General features: G+C 37.7%; 1 protein-coding gene across 1 annotated transcript in view; it reads right to left on the bottom strand.

Moving 5' to 3' along the window:
* LOC101861666 (spatacsin) overlaps window positions 1-25,134 on the bottom strand; it is a 53,465-nt gene that overhangs the window by 14,129 nt on the left and 14,202 nt on the right. The window contains exons 8-30 of the mRNA XM_005101086.3: window positions 24,599-24,754; window positions 23,725-23,904; window positions 22,181-22,389; window positions 20,784-21,004; window positions 19,542-19,740; window positions 18,778-18,984; window positions 16,758-16,846; window positions 15,780-15,919; window positions 14,263-14,394; window positions 13,325-13,391; window positions 12,729-12,900; window positions 11,986-12,212; window positions 11,024-11,132; window positions 10,307-10,466; window positions 9,204-9,414; window positions 8,491-8,580; window positions 7,896-8,041; window positions 7,222-7,416; window positions 5,750-5,857; window positions 4,541-4,730; window positions 3,364-3,587; window positions 2,270-2,407; window positions 321-470 (exon numbers count right to left, since the gene is read on the bottom strand). Coding sequence (XP_005101143.2) covers window positions 321-470; window positions 2,270-2,407; window positions 3,364-3,587; window positions 4,541-4,730; window positions 5,750-5,857; window positions 7,222-7,416; window positions 7,896-8,041; window positions 8,491-8,580; window positions 9,204-9,414; window positions 10,307-10,466; window positions 11,024-11,132; window positions 11,986-12,212; window positions 12,729-12,900; window positions 13,325-13,391; window positions 14,263-14,394; window positions 15,780-15,919; window positions 16,758-16,846; window positions 18,778-18,984; window positions 19,542-19,740; window positions 20,784-21,004; window positions 22,181-22,389; window positions 23,725-23,904; window positions 24,599-24,754 — 3,720 coding nt within the window. The remainder of the gene's footprint in view (window positions 1-320; window positions 471-2,269; window positions 2,408-3,363; window positions 3,588-4,540; window positions 4,731-5,749; window positions 5,858-7,221; window positions 7,417-7,895; window positions 8,042-8,490; window positions 8,581-9,203; window positions 9,415-10,306; window positions 10,467-11,023; window positions 11,133-11,985; window positions 12,213-12,728; window positions 12,901-13,324; window positions 13,392-14,262; window positions 14,395-15,779; window positions 15,920-16,757; window positions 16,847-18,777; window positions 18,985-19,541; window positions 19,741-20,783; window positions 21,005-22,180; window positions 22,390-23,724; window positions 23,905-24,598; window positions 24,755-25,134) is intronic.

The raw sequence follows: 25,134 nt of genomic DNA on the forward strand, positions 1-25,134 counted from the left end.
TACTTATTACTACATACATTAAATAATCAACTGTGATTGCTTTTTTTTCAGGAACTAAAAGCATAAAATCTGCAGACATAAAAGCTAATGAAGAGCTTGATAAAAAAAACTTGTTAAGTCACTTTTTAAAAGGAGTTTTGAGAAATTTTGTGAATTTCAAGTGTTTAGGAGCATACTGCTATTTACTACAACAGGAAGAAATAGTTCAGGTATATTTCAGTTCATACCCTTTGAAAGCTATTGATATGAATATGTTATATAGACACTTACAATTTTTCCATTCAATTCTACAAATATATTCATAATATTGTGCTTATTACCATTGCTGCGATGCGATGTCTCCATATTCTTCGAAAAACGTTCTCTCTCTCTGCGACAACCTCCGACTCACTGTACCCATCCAGCAAGGCATGCCAGTGCTGACACACTATTGCTTTCTCATGTTCCACTGATGTGTTACGCAGCTCATCCTAGTGAAACAAATGTTTTTAAGAGGCTTACAGTTGTTGAAGTCCAAAAAATCCCTTTTAAGTTTTAACACTATAAGCGTGTTCCTTCATTATCTACAAAAGCATACCTGCCAACATTGCCTGGGCCAAAATCTGTAGTTGGACGCACATTTTTGTCCCAAAATCTGTAGTTGACCTAAAAAATCTGTAGTAGGCTATATTACCTCTTGTCGCATACTTAATTTGGGACCCTTATTAATATTTTATTTTGACCCACATCAAATATGCATGATTGTGTTTGCGACTTCAAACAAATGTAGAAAATGACAAAGAAAAAATGACAAATATGAAAACTACCAGAGGCATTTACCCTATTAGTAGTTGGTGCAGTTCCTGTCCTATTCATACCTGCACGAACACACACACAAATGAAACCAAAAAACCACAACCCCCCCAAAAAAAAACCCAAAAAACCCCCCAAAAAACAAAAACAAAAGCAAAGATGAAGAAAAGGTGGGCCTTGGATGACTTAGCTAGCCTTGACCTTTTGACCTTTTGTCTTTGCAGAGTTTGCAAGGAAAGAGTATGACGGATCCCGAGTCCACACAAGGCCTGCACCAACACGCGTTTTGCAGAGAGTTTTCTAGATCTAGAGGTTATCAAAAATTTAGAATACTAAAATTAGCTTCAAAGTTCAGTTTTTGTCCCCTGGCCTGGTGTTGCCTTCACTGCCCCCCCCCCTCCCCCGAGTGTATCTTTAAAAAAAATAATCCTCCCCCCATTCCGGAGTCCTATACTACGCAGCGCTCAGACTTTAAATGAACTTTGGTGACCCCCACAAGTGCCGGTGCTCACAATGTGATGGAACGCGCAAGTTCATTGACCGGTCACAATGGCGAACCCGACAAGACGCTTGTATTACTAAAACTTTCTTTTCTTTTCTTTTTTTTTTCACAAGTGACAGCACAGGAAAAATATTGATTTATTTTCAAGGCGACACAGCGTTTGCCATGCACAGCCTGCATGCTGTTACAACTAATGTTGCGTTATCAAACTACTACCAGCAAATTTCTGGGTGGTAACGAAAGTGAAAGTATATCTTGATTATCCCGATCAAACATCGGTATCACACCCGCTTGCCACCATCGCCGCCTGTCTGCATGAAGAAACATACTCTCGAGGGAGCCGAATGAATTACAATCGCGACCGGCAAAAATGAACTTTCGGGCGTTATCGGATTTGGTTTTCAAATATTTGATAACTTTCTCAAATTCCCGGAGCCTGGCAGTCACCCTGCTGAATCCCGAAGTCGGTGGCTCATCTCAAAATCGGTGGATCGGTAGTTTGACCCAAAAGTCGGTGATCTACCGATTTTTTCTGTAGGGTTGGCAGGTATGCAAAAGACATAACTTAAACCAAAAGAATGGATCTTTAAACCAAAAGAATTGGTCCTGATTTGAGAATTAAAAACTGGTGTTACAGCGCATGTAAAAAAAACAGGCAAACCAAGGTAACAATTTGTTTCTTATCACACACAATATACACACACATAGAGCGCGATATAAAACATCTGTATTTCCCTTACATCATGTACATAGTCATAGAACACTTACATCTTATTAGTCTTACTTGGAGGGGAGGGGGTGGGGGGCTGAGAGGTATGTGATTATGACTTTGGGCCATCTGCAGTTACAATCTATGTTTGTTTCCATCATGAACAACATAAAGCATCCACAATGACAGTGGACCCCCCCCCCCCCGCATTAATGATTAGCTCATCACAATCATCATTATCTCACCATCTCAATGTGTAAACATACCTTAAAGAAAGAGGAGCAGGAGGCTGGAGAACACTTGGCTTCTGACAACAGTCTCTGACACTTGTCCCAGTAGTTCACTCTCACATACCTGGCCATCCACAGTCCACAGCTCACCAACTTCTGTTTTTCTTCTTTTAACTGAAGAGGTCAAATACAAGAGTAAAGAAAGTTTTCCTCCCACAAAACATTAACTAAGGAGTTACAGTAATTAATAATTGCAAATTCATCCCACAAAACATTGACTGAAGAGAGCTAATACTGCAAAACTACAAATGTGCTCTATAAAACATTAACCGAAGAGCGATTTTAATATAATGTAGCTAATTGATCACACAAGACATTGACCTAAAGACTAGCAATAACACATCACAGATTTATTCCACAAAATATTGATTTCCCTTTCTCATAACATTCCATTAAATAAAATATGTTTGACACACTTCACTGCCATGTAAAGAATCACAGAAATCGAGGTACAGAAAAGTGGGAAGACATGGAAAAACATCAAGAGGCTAGCCCAGGATAGAGAAAAGTGGAAGGTGTTTGTCTGTGGCCTATACCCTGGTGCAGGGTGAGAAAGGCAATGATGACTGCCATGTAATTTTTAATGTATTCTTTTAAAGGATAAAGTAGAGTTCTAAAGAGAACTATATAACATTTATTCTTACACATAAAAAGAAGTGTGTTGTGATATTCGATAATCTTCCTATCTGTTTACAGGAATCCAACATTCAAATAAACAACAGCTGTCTGTTGGTCAAAAAGTACACAATCTTTACTTTACGACTTTATGAAACATCAAATTTCCAATGCAGCACATATATAGTGAACAAAATGGAAGGGGAAGGCAATAAAAAAATATATAAAAGGAGAAGAAGGAATGGAAAAGAAACCTTCCAGGCAAACTATGTAACAGGAAACATGGTAAAAATAAGTTCCATGCAATCAGCAGCATGGTATTGAAAAAACTTCCCATTATGATAGAAAAAGTTCTTTGTTTCTTTTCCCCCGTCAATTGTAGTCCAGTATAAGGAAAAAAAATTGATGCAGTTTTTCCATAAAGTTGTGTTTTTAACCCTAATTCAATCTCTTACCTGACAAATGGCTATTCGTTCCCAGCTCATGCCAATAATTTGAGCCAAATCCTGAGCCTCTGTGCACTTGCTGCAGCCAATCAAAAAATCTATGGCGACGTTGCACTGGTCTTTGAATTCCTCCGAGCCCTTTCCAGAGGAAAGCAGCACAGAGAGGTTGACGCCTACCACTAGATGTGACTGAAGGATGGTCACAACCTTGTGTAGCATGGTGAAATCCATCACTACAACATGGATGGGGATAAACACACACAAAAAAGAACTATTTAGTTGAAACGAAGGGAAGCAGATCGACACTAAAATGGTCATTTTGTGAAGGGAAAAGGCAAGAAAGACAGAGATAAACAACAGAGGGAACAAAAAGAAGTAGGGCCTACCAGCAGCATCTTTCAACCATCTAAAACGAAACACAATGGAATTCATTTAACCAATACATGTACTGCAGAAACAGAACCAGCCGTTTTGAACTCAGACCACATTTATATTGATACTACAGAAACAAATCCATTCCCTTTTTTTAACTTAAATCATATTTATATTGATAATAATGCAGAAGCAACACCAATCCCTTTTTAATACGACAGCTTTGGCTTTAATTTCACTGACAAAATCTAATTTTAAAGAATGGTCACATTAATCATGTGTCACCAAAAACTTGGTTGTTACAGTAGTGACATTATGAGATGTGCATTCGGTGCACAGAAGTGTAAAAGGTGTTGCATAGCGCAAGCTCAGGTGGTGCTCAGGTCCATGGAATTAAAAAATATTAATAAACAGAACAGAAGAATCAAAGAACAAACAAAAGAATGAAAAGAGAATGAAACAAAAAAAAGTATCTTTAAAAAATATCGAACACTAATCCACTGACAGGTGCTGCAATGCAGTGAAATCACAATGTAAACTTAAAGATAAGAGGCAATACTGCTTTTTTATTTTTTATTTTAAAAAACCTAGTATCATAACAAAATCATGTTTTGTTGCCAATTGGAAAAAAAAATCATGTTATTACTACTGTTCGTATTGTTCAATCTCAATGATGTATATCAACTGAATAGTGAGATTATGATACCAAGAAAGGTGTGAACATTTTCACTAAAACCCAAAACTTGAATTGATTTAAATTTGCAAATACAGAGTATTTATTAAAAAAGACCAATATATTGATATCATATCTCACCATCAAAGCTGAACACCAAACTCATGTTCTGCTTGTCAAGAATCTCCAGCAAATGCCGAGCATGGTAGAGGCTAGCAATGTTCCCCAGCTCATATACCAGGATTTGGTAGACCAGCTTCTCAAACCAAGCCCTGTCCCCGATAGTCTCCACATCTGATGGTTGTTTCTCCAATCCCTGTTGACTCTCGCACTGGGAAAGTAAAAAGAGCTTATAAGTCAAAATATTTCGCAAAAGGATGTATTAAAAGTTTAGACTTAGGTGATTCAAATTTTAGATTTTAAGATAACCTTTTTGCTGAGACTTTCAAAATCACCCTTTCATAATTTGAGGCCTTTTATATATTTTTTATGAGGCTTTTAATACAACCTTCTTGTAACATAAAGCGTTTGATAATATCTCTTTTATGATTTGGGATTTTTAAAACAATCTTTTTCTGATTAGTGGCTGTTAATACAACTTTTGTTGCGATATGAGACTACAACCGTTTTGTTGAGCTTTTTAATACAACCTCTTAATGATTTGAGGCTTTTATGATTTGTGACTTTTACTACAACCTTTTTATGTTTCAAGGCTTTTTATAAAATCTTGTTGTTGATGTTTTTAATCAAACTTTATTTTGTGATCTGAAACTTTTAATGTAACTTTTTAGGTCATTTTCTCAAGTTATCCAGCCTCTTGCAGCTTCAACAGCTCAAGTCCACATAAGAACATCAATTTATCATTGTAAGCAAATAATACCACATAAAAATAATACTTCAGATTTAAAATGAATGAGGAAGATGTACAGATACTTCATACCTCCATCCACAAGATTTAAATAATTTAGGAGGCAGGCTGCTTCAACTCTGCCCGTTAGGGCCAACTCAGGATGAGTGGGACACAATATCACAACAGGCAGATAGAAATACTCAATAAAAAAATCTCCCCACATTGGAATCAACCTCATGTCTTCTGCATGTAACAGCAAAGCATCTAAAAGCTAAACCACAGATGCCAATGTGGGCAGGGGTAGGGATGTGAATATCCAATATATTTTTTAATCTATAAAAACTGTACTGTTGTTATATAGAGCTGTATTTATTATATCTTCTGTAACTTTAAAGTTTTTTCATACATTATACAAAGTAATATCAGTTCTACGCAAAAGATTTTACTTTGAAGACAGTGCGTAAATATAATAAACTGAGAAACATGAAAGAAAAACTTACTGCAACCATGGCCTCTTTGAACTGATCAATATACGTTTTACAAGACGCATACTTTCCCCTTTGCACACACTCAGCCACAAAATGAAGAAAAGGTAAGACAGGTGACATCTGAAATTAAAAATATAAATGAATAAAAATAGGTTAGAAATTATCTACAGTTGAATGTTGAATAAACTTTATAAAAATCGTATTGGGATATGATCACATTGAAAGACAATTTGCTCAAATTTTCTTTTTAGTTTTATGTTTATAGAAATAAGACCTGCATGTGAGCCTCAACTAGATTGTCTGAAAATTTTGCGCACCCCCCCCCCATAAAAGCTTTTGTGGGTGTCATAAGGAAGGACTTCCGAGTAACGAGCGACCACCCCAACAAACACAATAAAGAAGAGACCTAACTCTACCCCTAGGCCTACCCCTAAAAAGAACCTGGAACGGGCCTCATGTAAAAAGGCCAGCACAAGTCCAAAATTAAAAAATTAAAAAACCACACTCCAAAACAAACAAGGAGCATCCTACATCTAAATTGCTATAATAATAGGGTTTGATACAATAACACAATAGAATTGGAATATATGAATCCTCCATATAGATCTAGTAATCTAAATAAATCTAGATCTAGATCTTGCAGAACAAGTGAATAGGAATAGGCCTTGAACTAGAAATCCGCATCTGATTCTGAACAGAGGGACTCAGCTGAGTCCAGATTCTACATAAATAAATAATTCATGCACCTGATGAAGTGCTTTTTACCAACATTAATATTACAGCACAACCTATGATAGGGTTTGTCCATTGAGGTCTATAATGATCTATATAAATCTAGATCTAGATTCTAGTAGAACAAGTGAGTCGGTCTTGAATTAATCCACATGATCTGAACAATCAGTAAACAAACAAAATTCAAATGGCCGCTCGAGCACGAAACTGAAAGTAGATAATTTAGGTTGTCGTCCTTTTTCGTATTCGCATTTCTACTCAGGTTCCGACAATTATGTCGGAAACGCAGACGTCGGCAGTCGGCACGAAAACGAAAGTGCCGACAAAGCCGACGGGAGAAAAAGGGGGCCCTGGCAGTCGGCCAGGCCTCGCACATTGACTAGGCCCTAATACAGGTGGGCCTAGTGATATCATCGGCCGGCTCGCGTGTCGGGTCGCGATTGTCGGATTTCAGACGATTGTCGGCAAACATGCAGGTCTAAGAAATGTTTAATCATTATCAAATGAAAGCAATGTAATGAAAAAAAAAGTACTAATATGCTAAGAAAGAATACAAGAGATCAACCCTCCCTCCCAAAAATAAAGCTCAATATTCTGAAGAAGGTAACAATGGCATCCCTCAGTAATGCAAATAGAACAGTGCAGCAAACAGGGCAGAGAATCGTAAGTCTCTCTGTGATACATAATATAATGGTAAATAAGAAGAAAAAAAAAGCATATCCTCCAGGAAAAAGAGTGGAAAAACAACTCACTGGTTGCATGATGGCAAAGGCAATGGTGAGCACATCTTCCTGCTGGAGAGCCAAGAATGTGTAGATCAGAGACTCTAGATGGTCCAGTGTCCATTTGGAGACCAGCTGACCATGCGAGCTGAGGAACTCCTCCTTAGCCTCAGGGCTTAACGAGGCCAATAGCCACCCACAGAGGCCGGGGACTGCTGGACAACCCTGAAGGAACGAAATAAAAATAATTTGGAGATTCAGAACTCACAAAAACCATGGACTACAGGGGGAAAAGCAGTTTTGAAGTTCAGAACCTCAAATCTTCCAAAGGGTATTACATTTTTCTCTTTCATTTTTACATTTACACAGCCATTGTGCTTCCTATAAAGTGTTACGTTAAACTGTAGTGCCATGAAGCTCCCCAGGGACACAACACAAAATAATTTTTAAACGTGACTTATTCCCCCCCCCTCCCCCCCCCCCCCCCCCCCGTCTTCAAGGCAGTGCTTAAAGCTTGATTATGTCGATCCTGAGCAGAATCAATTTTTTTCTGAACACCCAACAAATACCACCTCATGCTACTGAATCAAAAAACAAAAGCAGGTGCATTATGTGATCCACAACAGCAACTGAAATCACAAATAGAAAAAAAAAATAAAAATTTCTGCCCTAAGCCATAACCCCAACACTAAACACACACTTACACAACAAACAGCCAGCTCTGCAAGAAGTGGGTTCCTGACAGAAACAGCGGCCGAGAGCAAGCACTTCCATTGACACGGCATAGAGCGGCTGTGGAACAGCATCCTGAATACATCGTCAGGGATACTCGACTCAGGCATGTCAGACTCTGGAGACAAAAACAAATACAAAATATTGGTGCTGATAATCAATCTTGACAAATTTTTCTACTACCAGCTTGTTTCAGCTGAATTAACACGAGAACAAGACCAAAGCCCCGAGGAAACACTGTTAGGAAAAAACAACAAAACTCTCACAGCACTGTTGCCATAAACATATTCTTAACTGAAGCAGAAATGGAAATAGTTTGAACATCCTTTATGAGTATTTATCAAACAGAATTTCTGAGAAAAAGTAACATGACATACAAACACATTCAAATCTACCTTATTCAAAGGTGAAGATGGGAAAAACTATACCTCGACTTATTTAAAGAACAGTATAATACAGTTGATTTTCAAAATGTCCATAGGAAACTTCAAGATTCACAATAAAAGACATGATGTAAACAACAATCCGTTTCCAGCTACAGAGACATCAATAAACAAAACCACTGACCATATAGTTCTGCTTGCTTCAATCTTGAGGACAGAGAGAAGACTTCGAGCCCAGTCTGTTTCTCTGGTTCTTCATCACTACTGGATTCCACTGTGAATTTTATTTAAAGTTACAGTCATCTACATTTTCAAGAGTTCATTGAGAGAGTGAGATGTCAACACAAAAGAAAGACTGGCACTTTCAGAACACAGCAGGATGACAAACAAAAATGAAGAGAAGAAAGTTTGCAGGGTAAAAAAAAGCACACTAACAAATAATGGTTATCAAGTGCAAGGTAATAACAAGACAGACAGAAAGGAGCAACAAAGGAAAAGAAAAAAAGTAGGACTCACATTCCAACCACAAATAAGGAGGAAATATCTTCAATCTTATCCTGTATCAATCTAAAGACTTCTCAAAATTGCATAAATTAGGATAATTGCCAATCGTATTTGATAAAAAAAAAAGACACCTGCCAAAAAAAAAAAATCCACACAAGTTTTGAAGAAAAAAATCTTTACAAGACAACTATGACACTTACATACAAAACATTCTTTGAAATGATAAAAAAATCCATCAATCAGTAAGACAAACTGATACTTACACAAAGAGTAATCTTTGAAAGAATGGAAGACTCAACAATTATTAAGACAGATTGACACTGACACTGAAATTGAGGCAAAAATCTGGTAATCTTACGACAAAGGGACACCAGCACAAATACAAGTATTCACCTTTACTGGAGTGGACCCCGATGCGACTGTACAGTGTTGCTCTTTGGCTCGGGTTCCACTTACGCTCGCTGGAGGTGGCCGACTGACCACTGGAGGCCACAGAGGATGGCAGAGAGGAGGCAGTGAAAAGTTTACAGTCTGCATTGTTCAGCACGTAGTGTAGATGGTCACGCAAGTGGGGACTTCGGAATGAGTGCAGGAGACTTTGTAGCTGTCAGGAGGAAAATGATGGATAGATTTAGAAAAACATAGACATCCAAAGATGAATATTAAATATTTTATAATCTCTAAAACACAAATAAGACTGTTTAGGAGGCAGGCTGCTTAGACAGTACTTATCATGTTTGCTAATCTGGGCTGAGGGAGAAGCATCATCCCAGCAGACACTCAGAGTACTTGATAGAGTAAGTTCACTGAGCTGGAACCAAACTCACTTCTTTAGTGTGCAACAGTGAACAGCCTTAAAACAATTACACTACAGATGCTGTTGATATCAATTAATAAAAGTGATCAGTTGGCATGACAACAACTGTCACTGTTTCACCTGGAACACATAAGGACAACAGTAACCCTGGAACAAAAAAAATAAACACAAAAGAGTGTCCAACAATTAACCGATTTGACACACTAAGACTATACCAGTGCAATTTTCTTCTTTAAGTCTTAACATAAACTGTATCATATTCATAATTTGAGCATAAAAATGGTATGTGTTCCAAATACTCAATACACATGATAGGTGTATTTGACACATCAGTCTTATGCATGCCTACTTTAAAAAATTACTTCACTTGAAGCCTAGAGTAACACTTTAACTGACCATTTTTATTTCAGCCGAAAACAATTTACAAGTAGCTCAGTTAATACAATTTATGTTTAGTTTTAGATGAGAGCACATGACAAGGAAAAGAATCTGAGGGCTGCTTCAGCCTTGCCTGTCAGTAATAGCGTGGGCTAAGTAGGGTACAGTATCCCAGCAAACAGAAGGAGATACTCCGAAAAATAATCTCCTCACCCTACAAACAAATTAACTGCTTCTACATGCAACAGCAAAGAACGTAAACATTACACTACAACTGTGTGTTATCAATCTTGGTACTCACCTGATGTGTTGGATACTGATGAAGCTGAGCAAACCAGACAAACATAAGCCAGTTGTCGGACTCGGCACATGTCTTGAGGAAACATGTGATTAGCGGCACAGAGAGAAGCTCACACAGGGACACCACCAAGTTCCACTTCTGGCTGGCTTCAAAGCTGCAGCTAAAGACACCCAAAAAAAATCATCAGAAGACATCCTAGAAAAAACCCCAAAACCCTTCTAAGAAACCAAGATTAGGGGGGTGGGGGATGGAGGAAGAATTATAAAAGGCCAACAAATATAACCTGAACTTGTAAATACAGAAAAGAAGAAAGAAGGCACCATTGTTGGGCAACCTTGGAATACTAAATATCTAAAAACAGAAACAAGGTAAGGATTTAAATAAACAAATGAATGAAGTAAATGAAATCAGAAGGGCTTCCTTGTATATTAGATTCTGATGAACCACATTTCATTGCCTGTCCACTGATCAGAGCAATCTTCAAAGCACTTAGTATTAAGTACAGTTGAAATTGTCTAAGACAGCCACACATTGTTGAGGAGCAAAAGGGTTGTCTTACACATGTAGCCGTCTTAAACAGAGTGTCTTCTTAATATAGATTTTAAAAAATGCAAAGGGGGAATGGAAAGGGGTTGTTCATACAGGTGATTGCTTTCGAAGAGAGGCTGTTAGAGCAGATTCAACAGCACTACCAAAATATGTACTATTTCCATTTACCTTCCAATTCCTTCCTGCTTTATTTCCTCAATGATGGCTAACTCTAGGGACTTTATCAGCTTGTTTCCATGACGACGATGACTCTTCACACAGGCCAAAAGCTCTGACACTGCAACAAATGACAGCATATGAGAGAAACTGATGCATGAAAATAACCCTGTGGGTTCATTATGAACACAGGGCTCGCAGTTCTGGCAAATGTCATGATAATATAGTCGGTATTCCCTCAAGTATTGTGGGGGTTATATTCCAGAAACTCCAGTGAAACAAAAACAAACAAACATGAAGTAGAAAAAATATATTTATTACACATTTTGCGCCTTTATAAACCTTCCTCTCACTCCTATAAACACTTTTGACCCTTGGACTGTGGGAGACCAAAAGTATTTAAGAAATAAAACATTTGTATACATTTTAAAAATAATCTAACCAAAAATTATATATATCTACAAGCTGGATCTAACAATGAAAAGGGTAATACAACAACATTTAAGACCTGTAAGAGTGGTCAGAAACTGATAATAAAATTCCTATTTTCGGCGAGAACCCCCCCCCGACATATCTGCAAAATGTGAGCTGCAATCTGGCAAGGGAATACTGTACTCAGAGACAATTTATACCCGAAAAGAAAGCAAAATGACAACACTACTTTATCTGTGTTTGAAGGGAGATTCGTTCTGCACCATACATGAAAGGCAAATATGGTATTAGTCACAATTTTACCTTTTCATCTTTGTCTAGATGTATCGTTTTGCTTGTGCCATTTTGTCCTTCAAAACTATTTCTATTTTCTTTAAAAACTGTATTCATACACTGGTGACATATTTGAAACAGATATTAAGGGAAAGAACCATAGAAGCTCATATATACACACAGCAGCCTGCCTTCTAACTGACATAAAGTGTGTTAATCCAAAGTATGTTAATGGGGGATGTAAAACACTTGCAAACATTCACACCCACCTATATCATTGACACAGGTCTTGTGCTGCTCCTTCCTGGCTTCAGCTCCACCGGTCAAGCCCCGGAGTCTGTGAGACAGAAGGACACGTCCAGTGTGTATCATTGACCGCACAAGTAGACTGTCCTGACCCAAGAGCTCCACAAACACAACACATGCGCTGGTGATGCTCGGTGTATTGAAATTCTGACAAGCGATCCACAGAGACGCTCCACTTGTTTGTTGAATCCTGAAAGACAACATATTGACATCTCCATTTCTTTCACAGCATAAAACTCTTTCTTGAAAAGGGGGCAGGCAAATGAATGCTGCAATCTCGGATTAAATTCGCAAAGTTTGGAGAATAAAATGCATTTCTTGTGTCTTGTATGGGTCAATTAATAGACTTCTTTAGATTCCTTGGTCATTCCTGATGTCAATGACTTTATTCAAAATATACTCATGAGACAAATATACCACAAACAAACGAAAAATGTTCATTCTCTTGAAAATGTAATGCAACTGCAACTTATATACTGCACTTGAACAAAGAGGAAAAACAACACATAGAGGTGCTAATTAACTATTAACAATAAATCACTTAAAACTATTACAAATAAAAGACACATTGAGACAAGAAAAAAGGATAATCCAATGAAACATAAAGGAAGAAAAATGAAGGGGAAAAACGGTTTGAAACTGTCAACCCCACAGCTCAATAAAGTCTGGCCATATTTCATGCAAAAAGATATCCTTCAACACAAACCTTTTCTGGGACAAGCCGGCATCCTTCCTGTCTAGCTCTTCCACTAAGAAGGATAAGAATGCATACACAGGACGCCCATGCTTGAGGTAGTAGGGAAAGGATAGTTTGGTGTAGCTGGCATGGCTGCTCCATAGACCCACCTCAGAGAAGTGAGGCATTGCTTTCGGACTGTCTGTTAAAAACAAAAATAATATTTTTAAAGAATATCCTAAACTAGTTTGCACTTTTGTAAACTTTTGGCAACTGGACTAGTGCGTTTCAAACAAGCATTCAATGAAATGATTTCAATTGCTGCTTTAAAAGAATATTTAAAAAAAATGTTTTAAAAAGGGGGAGTCAATGTATAATTAACATCAACCATCATTATTTCTTACACAATTTGATTTTTCTGAGCATTTGTAGAACCTCCATTTTACAGGGGAAAAAAGATTCTAAGAAAAGAAAACAAAAACCTCAGGTTTCAAATTCATTCCTCATTTAATTCCACATTCAAGACTTTTACTTATGGTCAAGTAAAATTAAGAGCTATCAAAGTACTTTAAAACATACATATGGTTTAAATTTGGAATACAATTAAAAGACAACATTTTTTATACCTTCACCAGCGAAAGGATTGGTAGAATTCCAGCCAAACAGTCTTCTCAGATTAAAAGGTACACAGCCCTGAAAAATCCAAAAAAATGATTACTATTTTCATTGTGGGAAATCCAATCAACCTACCATTAGAATTAATAAATTGGGTCAAAACGTCTATGACAAAACAGCAATCACACCACCCCCCCTCCCCCCCATATACCCCGATAGAAGCAACAGACCAGCTGCTCTGAAACATCTCAAACAAATTTCTTAAGAATTTACGGTAAATCAATCAAATTGTCGAGGATCGGGCAACAACAATAAACAAAAAACCTCTATTATTTCAATAAAGACTTCAATAAAGGCAAAAGAGTTTTTGACTAATATTATTCCGAAATAAAAACATTAACACAACAGATAGGATGAATAAAATAAATAAAAAAGATACTGTTGAACCTGCTCTAACGGCCACCTGTATTAAACAATCACCTGTACAAACGGCTACTTCTCATTTCCACCTGACATTTTTAAACATTGTAATGACACTCTGAAAGATGGTCACTTTTCTTCAAGACAATGGATGGTCATCTTAGACACAATTTTGACTGTTGCTACCTTAATCAAATTAATACTGAAAGCTTCACTTTTTAAAATTCATACTAAGGATATTTTCAAACTCATTGACGGATTTATTAGGGTTTTTCTTTTATTAAAAACTTGATAAGGAACATTCAGTTTATCATCAAAACGTTTAATCCATAGGGCTCATGAACTGATTTTTTTTTTTAATGTAGAAGACAAAGAAACAAAGGTAGCTATTGGAATCCACATCAAAATCAATACATTAAATCGAAAAAATTATTTTACAAAATTAGTCCCCTCCCACCCCATCTCCACAAGTTATTTAAGTGAGTTATTTTCTTTAAACTTTTGCCTTTTTTGCTTTCTTTGTACATACCATCAACAAATGGTAAACTGTTGTCCTGTGCTTGGAGAGAGACTCTTGCCCGTCAGGCAGCAAAGCAGCCATGAGCCTCGGAAACTTATGGAGATATCTCTCCACTACGTTTGCATCTAATTTCAAGTCATCCTGGGGACACATTCAAAGTAAAATTCATGGCATTCCCTCAATGAATGATTCAAAAAAAATTTCAGGATAATGAAAATAAAATAATTACCACAGAAGCCCTTTCAGTATTGTTCTGATAAAAAAATACCATGATGGTACATCAGTAGAAACAATATTCACATCACATTCTAATGAATAGGTCTCATGAAATCCCTTGATGGCACAACATTGAGTCAAAATAATATTCACAGCACCTTTGGCTGTATAATTTAATTTCTAACCCTCTCTGTATACCAACACCTTTAATTTTTTTTAAATTGATAAAAAAACCCATCTAAACTAGTGTCACTTGGATCTATGATATCATAAAAAAGAAGTGAATTTTATTCCTATGATAGAGGATTTAATCTTGTCAAGATTATATAGTATCTTTTTTGCTGCGATGCTGCATCACGCCAATGATAGTACATAACAAGATGGTTCACTCAGCCAAAAAAGTGTCCGCAGGAAGTATGCTCTTTGCTTCAGATAGCGCTGCAGTCTGTTTTGAAGCTCTCTTTCGTTTTTCCAGAAGAAGAATAGGAATAGCACCTCCTTGCGTGCGCAGATCGACTGCTGTTCATCAGCAGTTCGGGTACGTTCAGTGCGTAGTTTTAGGTTTTTTTTATTTTAATGACCTCTCGCCTTTCATTCTAAAGTCAAATTAAACGAAGAAAACCATCACCCTTTCCTCAGGAAAAGGTTTTTTGTCAGCGTAACCATTAAAAAAAAGCGTTCTTCCGAAATTTATCCCAAAACATGCTAGTTTCACTTTGATTTTTAAAAACTCAAGTAGGGTAACTCTGTTCGCAAAGAGTGCGCTTTTGTGAAGAGGGCGCCACCAAATTTTGAGGACACTTTTTTAATTGGCTCAAAGAGAGAAGTGGCCCATCTTGTTATGTACTATCATTGATCACGCTCAGCCTGAGTATCTGTTTTGCTGCGATGCTGCATCGCGCTCAGCCTGAGTATCTGTTTTACTGCGATGCTGCATCGCGCTCAGCCTGGTACGTTCAATGAAGCCCATCTCTTAACTGACCAAAATTGTGTTGATACGGACATAAAAACTTTAACAAGAAAAACCATCCCAGATGCCTGTGCTCTGTCACAAAGACAGAGCTCAAAGTAAAACCACTGAAAAATACAAATTTGAAAATGAATCATTTCTTACCCCATGAAAACATAAATGACGACAAAGTGTCTTCAAATGAGAATTTATTTCTTTCCTAATGAATAAACAAATACTGTATGAAAAAAAAATTAATTTTTATCCAAAGAAAAACAAACATCAAACAAAAAAAATCATAGAAAAAAGATAAATATTTGATATAATGTTGATATTATCGTCAGAGCAAACACATTTTTACCTCAGACATATAACTAAGGGTCCCCACAGCAGCAAGAATTTGCCCCTTATTCAGCATCATTTTCACATCCACTTGAGACAGAGGAGTTCCCCATAGGTGAGCAGAAGCCATCAGGCTCGCTGCGAGTACTGCTGTTTTGTCTGGGGATGGAAAAATAATTAATTTGTCACTATTAGTGAGCGAAATATACAATCTGTACGAACGCAATTTAAAATGAAATTCAAGTTACGAAGATTAGTCAGTATCAGGGTTGCCAGAAGGCTCTGACAAAAAGGCCTGAAAATTTTTCGGTATAAAATTCTATGCATGGCGTGCAGCATTTAATTAAAAACAGATAAAATATCAACATGTGCCAAAATATTTAATACATAGGCATTAGAAAAACCTAAATATTGAAAAAAAATAGAACTCACTAATAACTGCATATATTGATGTGTGTTAAAGCCGGAAAACTGGCAACCCTGAAGTATGAGGCAGAAAAATTGTTTGGAAAAGTAAAGTGGTGCTATTACAATGAATATGAAACTGAGCAACTCAAAATCTTTGTTTTTTGTCCTCTTTCATGTAAAACAGGGTTTTGAAACAAGCATTTTTCTTGGTACAGTGAGGATACAATTCTAGTTCATTCTAGTATTCACCATCTGGAAAGGAATAATATTCACTTGTCTCTCCGAAAAAGTAAACGACATGCAAAAGTCAAAATAAGTACAGACCTTGCTACAATAACTCCGATTACAATTTTAGTAGTTTTGTCCCAAAGGCTTATAGTATCATGATGTTCTCATAATCTCTTAACAAAATTCAGCAATAGCTGCTATGTAAAGTCAAGACCACGACAATAAACTACAAATAAAATGAAGAAGAAAACCAACTTTCTGTTGTTGAAATTATAGCAGCCCTTGAACTTCTGCTCTTAAGCACAATGCTGTGATGTAGAAAGTGAAAGTCACAATAAATCTTAGCATGACAGAAACCTACCTGTTGGATGTCTTGGAATGGAATAGAAAGTTTGGAGCAATAGGAACCAAGATGGACTGTCTGAAATTCCAAGTTCTGCAGGCTTGATGCTGTTATAGAAGGAAGCAGAAGTGAGACTCTGAAATTATATGTTCCATAAGTCAAAAAATGACAACAACAAAATTAGCAATATACTTACTTTTACTTTATTTTTCCGATCCAGCGGCCATTTGGGTTCTAGCCCTTCGGTCTGTCGATATGGCAAAGAATTGACAGGTTTTAATCAGCTGTGCTTTGTCGCTGTATAGAGTGTTTCCGATGTCTGGGGAGGCAGGTAGGTAGGTGCTACGCAGGTCACAAAGTGCTGGGCAGTTAAAGAGGTGGTGTGGTACTGTTTCATCCTGGCAGTCGCACAACGGGCAGTCGGGTGGGGTATCCTTGTGGATCCTATTAAGGTAGGAGTTTACTGGTATGTGTTGTGTTCGCAGGCGAAATATCGTGACTTGTTCTCTTCTACTCAGGGAATTTATTGCATCTTTAGAGTTGGGGACTGTCATTTGTGCAAATACAGTTCTTCCAGTTTTGCCCATTGCCCATCCATTCAGCCACTGTTCCCTGGTGTTGCATTTGATGATGTACTTGGTTGTCTGTTGTGATACTGGGTTGTAAGGTTGTGTCTGTGATGCTCCCTTCTTGGCAAGGGTGTCTGCTCTGTCGTTTCCTGGGATGTTGCTGTGGCCAGGTATCCACTGTAGTGTCAGGTCGACGGCATAGGTCTGTATGAACGTATTGATTGTTTGAGCCACGGATAGGCAGGCTGGGCTTTCGAAATTCATGTTTTCCAGAGCTTGGAGTACTGACTTTCCGTCTGTGAAGATAATAGTGTTCTTGATTTTGTTTGGATGTATTATGAAAATGTTGGTCAGGTGTAGGATTGCTGCTTCAATGGCGATTGCCTCAGCCTCGTAATTTGTACAAGAAGTACCACATGCATCAAATAGCTCTTCACATGTTTTGTCAGGATGTTCAATTCTTACCCCAAAGCCTGCGTTTATAGTTCCCTTGAAGGCTGACCCGTCTGTATAAATATGAATTGAATCACTAGGGTAGGAGTCAATTGTCTTCAGAGCTGTTGTCTTCAGTTCTACTGGGTCACATTCCTTTTTCACTGTCTCTTTTATGAGGGAGGTTTTGATGTTGGCATTCTTGATGTTAGTGTTTGGGGGGAGTTCTGGTCTAAAAGGTTTCAGCATTTCTCTGTTACATGGAAGATGGTGTTTTTCTGCTAGTTCAGTGGCTGTGTCAACTATTGATCTTCCATGAATCCGTTTCTTTGGTCGTCTCTGTTCAATTAATTTCCTGTTTGGGTGCTTTTTATCTAGTCTTTTGTAGCGCTCACTCATCTCCACTACTGCTGCCTCTCTCCGCAAGTCCAGGGGTTCCAGGTTCGTATGGATTTCACAAGCTGCAGTTGGAGTGGATCTCAAAGCTCCGGAGATATATCGTACAGCTTGATTTTGAATTTTGTCAAGAGACCTCTGAGTTGGTTTGCTGCAGATTGTCTGTAAGGCAGAGCGTACATAGCCAACATATAGCTGTCTGAGTGCATCCTTGTCCGCTCCCCATGAAGTGCTAGCCAGTCGTCGGAGAAGGTTAAGTCTCTTGTTGGCCTTAATCTTCAGGTTCCAGATATGGTAAATTAGCAATATCAAAATTCTGTCTTATCCCATTAAAAAAACAACGGATTCAAAGACTTTAATAAACTATACAAATGTAGAAAGTTCAATAAGTTTAACATCCTGTTGAGAAATATTTTCCACAATCTTTTTGTTCCATATAAGAGAAAAGTCATTAATGTGTACAAAATTTTTACAAACAGCACTGGGACACAACCTCCCAATCAAAACAATAAGCTATACAAACTACAACTTCCCACTCTCCCTTGCCGCTCTTTTTGTATACCAAGACGCTGTCCAAAAGGACTACTTGGCTATGATGACCACTTTCTCTCCTCAACAATACCCACCAAAAAACTACTTACTCATGGAAGGTGCAGTACATCCACAGAATCAGATAAAGGCCATTCTTGACGCAGCTGGCAGCAAAATCTGTGTGGAACTGTCGTAGAGAAGCGGCCCCGAGATACTTCAGAGGGTGCGGCTTGGACAAAGGACCCCCAACAAGAGGTAGCAAGGAGTTGATGTCAGTGCCCTGTGAGGCAGCCACGTCAGGGCTCAGTTGTCCCAACCTGAAACAAGGATTCAGATTATTGAACTCCATCAAACTGAACTGAGGATTAAGACTATCAGATTCATTCCAACTATAACAAGGATTGAGATCATCATATTCAATAAAGCTATGGTGGGGATTAAATTTATTAAATTCAGTCGCAGTATACAGATGATCAAATATCAAATTCAATAAAACTGCAACAAGGATTTAAATGATCAAGCTCATTCAAACTATATTGGAAATAAAAGATAAATAAAATGAATCAAACTGTAGAGAGAATTAAGACAAGTAAACTGTCAAACTGTACAGGGGATCAATATTATCCAGCTCCATCAAACTGTAGTGTGGATTAATACTATCAAACTCTATCCAGCTCCACCAAACTGTAGTGTGGTTTCATATTATCAAACTCTATCAAACCATAAAAAAGAGAGAAGGACAATCAAACATTTACAAAGACTTTAGCTACAAAGGAGAGAGTCAACAGAGATTCTTTCCCAAGTGTTCTTGAGAAAATATAGAACACTGGGGAAATTAACTCATCTTATTTTTGTTCACAAACAAGTTACTTACTTCAATAGTTCCAGAATAATGACTCTCCTTAGATGTGACCATCCCAGATCTAAATTCTTTGATGGATCAGCGAGCACCCATGGGGCTTTTGGACCACTTTCTCTCTGGAACAGCTCATCAATCACTGGGAGAAGGTTGTGAGATATCAGGTATTTCCATGTTGCTTCTGGGTCACTTTTTAACATAGCATAGGCATCACCTGAGAAAAGAAATCAACACAAACTATCATACTGATCTGTGGTACTCAAGCTGTAAAAATACCCATCTAATTCATAGAAACTTATTAGCTGTCCAAAAAGCAACCCCCCCCCCCACCCTTTTCAGAGATAAACTCCCCATTAGGGCAACAAACTTATGCCTTTTGTGTGCAACTGTAAAGAGAATAACCATTACATTACAAACACCAGTCCTCCACTCTGGCAAAATTGGCACATAAAAAAGGCATAACAATAAAGTGTGATGTGTTTGTCTGTTATTGTGTGTCTGTGTGCATGCTTGTTGGACACGTTTAGAATCACAGATTAAAACTAAAAATGTTAAGGAATTAAAAGAATGCCAACACTGAACACAGTGTCCTTTCCATTTTCTATTCACAGAGGTCCATGAGACCCACAACAACCCCCCCCCCCCCCTCTCCCCAAAACCCAGAGTGAAAGTGTCTTCAGCACCAACAACAGCTGGGTAAAGTAGTGGTTCCATTTACACATATACTAAAACACAGTCCAGTTGATGTACCAAGAAGGGAACCTACTACTACACTCTGCAAGGATTTACACTGATGAAGAAATTAGCATAGCTTGCAAATATAAACTGTATATTTGAACATAAAAGCAGCAAAATAAGTATACCCATGGCATTTCGACTTAGAGCTGTAATTTCTCAGCCTTGCTAAAATGTAAAGTTGGCAAATAATGAAGGTTTTTGGTTTGTTTGTTGTTTTTTTTTGGGGGGGGGTTTGGGGGGCGGGGGGGGGCATTCCAGATATGGGAATGGGAACACTGGCATCTATTTTGTTTCAGCTAGGCTCTTCACCATTGCACACAGAATACAGAGGTTCAAATTCCCGAGTGAGAAATTTATGTAATTGAGTATCTCCTACTAGCTGCTGGGATGTTATACATCACTTAGCCCTAAATAGGTCCTGATAGGCAGGGCTGAAGCAGTCTGTCCTAAACGGTCAAAATTATGTATTTTAGGGCGTAAAAACATTTACCAAAATAAAGAAAAGACATTAGAGCTTACTAGATGTGAGAAAATGGGCATCAATCTGCACCTCTTTCTTTGTTTCATCTGACCATTGGCTGAGCCACGTCAGCGGTAAGGAAAGGTAAAGCATCTCGTCTGTTGAGGTCTCTGCAGACTTCACACCAGAGGACACTGACAAATCTCCACAGTGGTTCAGCAGGAAAACATCCTTCGCATAGATGACACGCTTGAGAGGATCATCTTTATCAGGCCAGGTGCTTAAAATAGATACACACCTTAATGTGAATATCAGGTACAGAGCAAAAGCATGATACTAAGTTCAGTTTACACTTTTGACAAATGCATATAAGACTTCAACTTATAATTTAGTAAACGGTAATGTCTGAATTTATAGTGGTGTCGGTAGTCTAGTGGTTAGGCTACCAGACTCGTAATTGTGAGATTGCAGGTTTGGAGGTTTGAGGCTCAGCTAAGATTGACAACGTGTCCTTGGGAAAGGCATTTTACATAAATTTTCCCATTTGGCTTGGTCCTAAGGCAGATGGACATTAAATTCGGAGGTCCCTCCCTTAAATAGACATACAGTATTGTAAGGGCAATTAAACCTGTACAGTTTTACACATTTGAATTTAATACACACCTAAAATTAAGCTTAAATAGACATACAGTATTGTAAGGGCAATTAAACCTGTACAGTTTTACACATTTGAATTTAATACACACCTAAAATTAAGCTTAAATAGACATACAGTATTGTAAGGGCAATTAAACCTGTACAGTTTTACACATTTGAATTTAATACACACCTAAAATTAAGGGCAACTATGAGAGCAGAAAAAATAAAAACCTTTCCCTGTGTCTGAAATGAAAGTAAATATCACAAACAAAGATAGCAAAGGCTAAATATGCCTTAGCAATGAAAAAAGTGGGCCTGCTGAAGGCATTCCAAATTCATCCTACTACAATTAATGAAAAAAAAAAAAAAAAAAAAAAAAGGGAGGTAAACATGTGTTTCATTTTTGCATTTCTGTTTTTAATTTTAAAACAAGTTAGAATGTCGAAGACAGAAACAGAACAAATTTTAATGACCAGAAACAAAATGTTTAAAATTATATCAATGGTATCCAGGCATGGACTTGTCACCATACAAGAAGTCTACTCTACAGGAGAGATTAAAACTGTTTCTCTCTTCAAAGTTCCTCTCAATGAGTCACGCATTTCTATTAGATAAATTTTTTTCACTATTCATTAAAATGTATTTAGCCCTGACCTGCAACATGGTCAAAAATCCGGTTTTAGAAGATTTTGGAATTGACCCATTTGTGCCAGACATTGCTGATATGTGTCAACAAACAAAAAAAGTGCAAGACATAATGTGAACATGGCATGACATGAGCATATTCAAGATCAGCTGACAAACTGATATAGCAAACCTTGTCACATCGTGAACCTTCTCCTTCATGCATTCCCCAAATGACTCCAAAGGATAGATTGTGTAGAACTTCTCTAAATCCTGCACCAACTGCCTTTGTTCCTGGGTCAAAGCAGCGGCATCTGACAGCTGCTGGACCACGAATCTCTGGAGAGATCTGCTGGCGTAGAACTGGGTCAGAGACCACAGCGTGGACAGGACATCACATCCCTGTACAAAAATTTTGAGTTAGTCATCTTATCAATAAAGAGAGGAACATTAACATAATAATGCTCAATAAGTGCATATATGTATATACTTCACTTGCTCCGCTTCATCTTGATAGAATGTGGATTTATGTCAAGGTGATGATGCCTTAGTCTGTGGTGTTAGGGTGCATTGTTTTGTTTACGCGAGCTAAAAGTAATAAACAAAACAAATTCATTTGTCATTTGCTTAGTAACAGCACATGCATCATAAATTGTTACAAAAGGAAAGAGCATGCTGGTGGCCTGAGCTCCAATGTCAGTAATGCATATGAAATGTAAAGGATAATATGGCTACTCCAATTTCTCTCTCAGGCCAATAAGAGCATTACTTACAGAACATAACACAATTTTCCTCAGCTACATGGCAAAAGAACAAAACAACAACAACAAAATCTCCTCCGCATTAGGCATTTTCTGTATACAGTCAAACCTGTGTAAGACGGCCACCCATTGTCAAGGAGAAAAGTGGCCGTATAAGACAGGTGGCCGTCTCAGACAGGACTCATCAAGATGGAGAAAACAAACCATTCCCATCTGAGGTCCCAACCGAACGTTGCCGCATTGTTGTTGTCTTTTATTGGTGTTATTGTTGTTGGTTTGTATTTCGTTTGTAATTGTTATTTTGTCCCTGATTTTGCACAAAGGTGACAATAAAACGAAATGTATCAGACGAGGAAGACCGAGTGCCATGTTAAAACAAACACATGGGTCGCCACCACTCGGAGAACGAGCGACGCTTCTGTCACAAGTTCATGTTGACGTTCTTTGTTACTTTGTTACAGACTGGGTAAACAGTGACCACTCATCTCATGATTTGTGTATGAGTTCTGGGCGGGGCTTATGGGTTATGAGGGATCACACGCTTACCTCACCAGCAGCTGAAAATTGGTAGCTATTGGTCAACAGTGGGAGGGGCCTATGCAACATGATCGTTTGGAGAGACTACCTAGCAACGACAGGTTATTGAATTATGACGGCTCACCCACAATGTCAGGGGCCAATGCACAATTTATGACAAAACGTAAAGGAGTCACTAAGGTGACCGTCTAAGACAGCTATTATTGCTTAGTATGATAGGGTTGTGTGTTAAATTATGGTGGTCGCGGCCGGGTTGGACAGGTGCCCGTTTTACACAGTTAAATTATATAGAAAAAACGCAAGGGGGGAAATGGAAAGTGGCCGTTTGTACAGGTGGCCGTCTTATTGAGGTGGCCCGACTGTATTTAGAACTCCTATTTTTAACTTATTTGCCATTGTGCAAACTGTAATTGATGGGAAAAACCCCCGCGGTTCTCACCAGGTTGTTCAAGACACTTTGACAGGCGGCAACATCTTCCTGCTCCAGGCAAGTCTTGACCACATCCAGAAGTTCCGTCCCCAGCTGCTGGTACTGCTCTAACCTCTCTGGATCTTCCGTCATCAACAAAAACTGCAGACTCGACAGTTTGCTGTCTTTGATTACTTGTTCCATGTCCACCTGTTCAGGAAAGAAAAAGAAATGTTCACTTACAAATAAGTAACACACGGAAATAACGATTAAAATTTGTTATTTCTTATTTTACATAAAACAGACTATGTGTAAACAACAGTCAAACAAATAAATTTTCAATTTACCCCTAAGAGTCTTTCAAGCCTGATTGAAAGATAAGAGTACCAAAGACCATCATTCAGCACTTAAAATTATAACTAATCTTTAGCATTTTCTAGAAATTAGCAAAAAACATAATTAGTTAAAGTTTATCAAAATTTTATAAACAAAATACAATCTAACAACAAGCAGGTGTTCAGATTTTGTCAGGGAAATTGTCAGGCTCTACCAAGGTCTACTGATAAATAAAGTCGAACCTGCTCTAATGGCCATCTGTCCAAATGACTACTTCTTACTTGCCCCTTGATTTGAAAAAAAATATATCATAATGACACTGTCAAAGATGTCCACCCGTCTAAAATAATCACTTTCCTCTTCCGCTCCACATCAGGTGGCCGTCTTAGACAATATTCAACTGCACCTTTATCTAGAACAACATCATTAACAGTAATTCATCATGCAAATTCGTGCTTATTCTTCGAAAATCCTCCATAAAACCAAAGGAACAAAAAATAAAATGCTAATTATCTTTATATTCTGAAAAAGAAACATATTTCATGAGCAAAACAAGTACATTTCTTACATTGGTTTGAGTAGAGTCATCAAAATTGAAAGTTTCAATCTCTTTCCCTTCATGCTTCAGAGCATTCATGCATTTCCTTAAGGCAGGCAGCTGAGACAGCAGAATTTTACAGCTCTCTTTGATCTGGTCCTTTATAGAAGACAAGTTCCCTTCACTCTGTGGAAATCAAAATAAACTAAATGAAAAAAAACAAAACAATTCTTGCCAATGACATGGAAAACATAATGATTTTGTTTATCAAACAGTTATCAAACAAAATCCCTGTGAGATGGCACATCTGTGCCCGACACCATCATTACAGTTAAAGAAAACCATAACAAACCAAATGAAAATTTACTTTTTACAGCGAATGACATGGAATATGGAAAAACATGCAAACAAAAAATCCTATAGTTCATGTATGAAAAAACAAACAGTTCAAGAATTAATTATATTGCAAAAGTTGACAAAACACTTTCCTCATGCTTTTTACATAAATACAATTGCTAAAATATGTTAAAAATGTTAAAACTAAATTACAGCTGGATCAGCATCTT

The sequence above is a fragment of the Aplysia californica genome, unplaced genomic scaffold, assembly GCF_000002075.1.
Source record: "Aplysia californica isolate F4 #8 unplaced genomic scaffold, AplCal3.0 scaffold00269, whole genome shotgun sequence".
Classification (NCBI taxonomy): Eukaryota; Metazoa; Mollusca; class Gastropoda; order Aplysiida; family Aplysiidae; genus Aplysia; species Aplysia californica.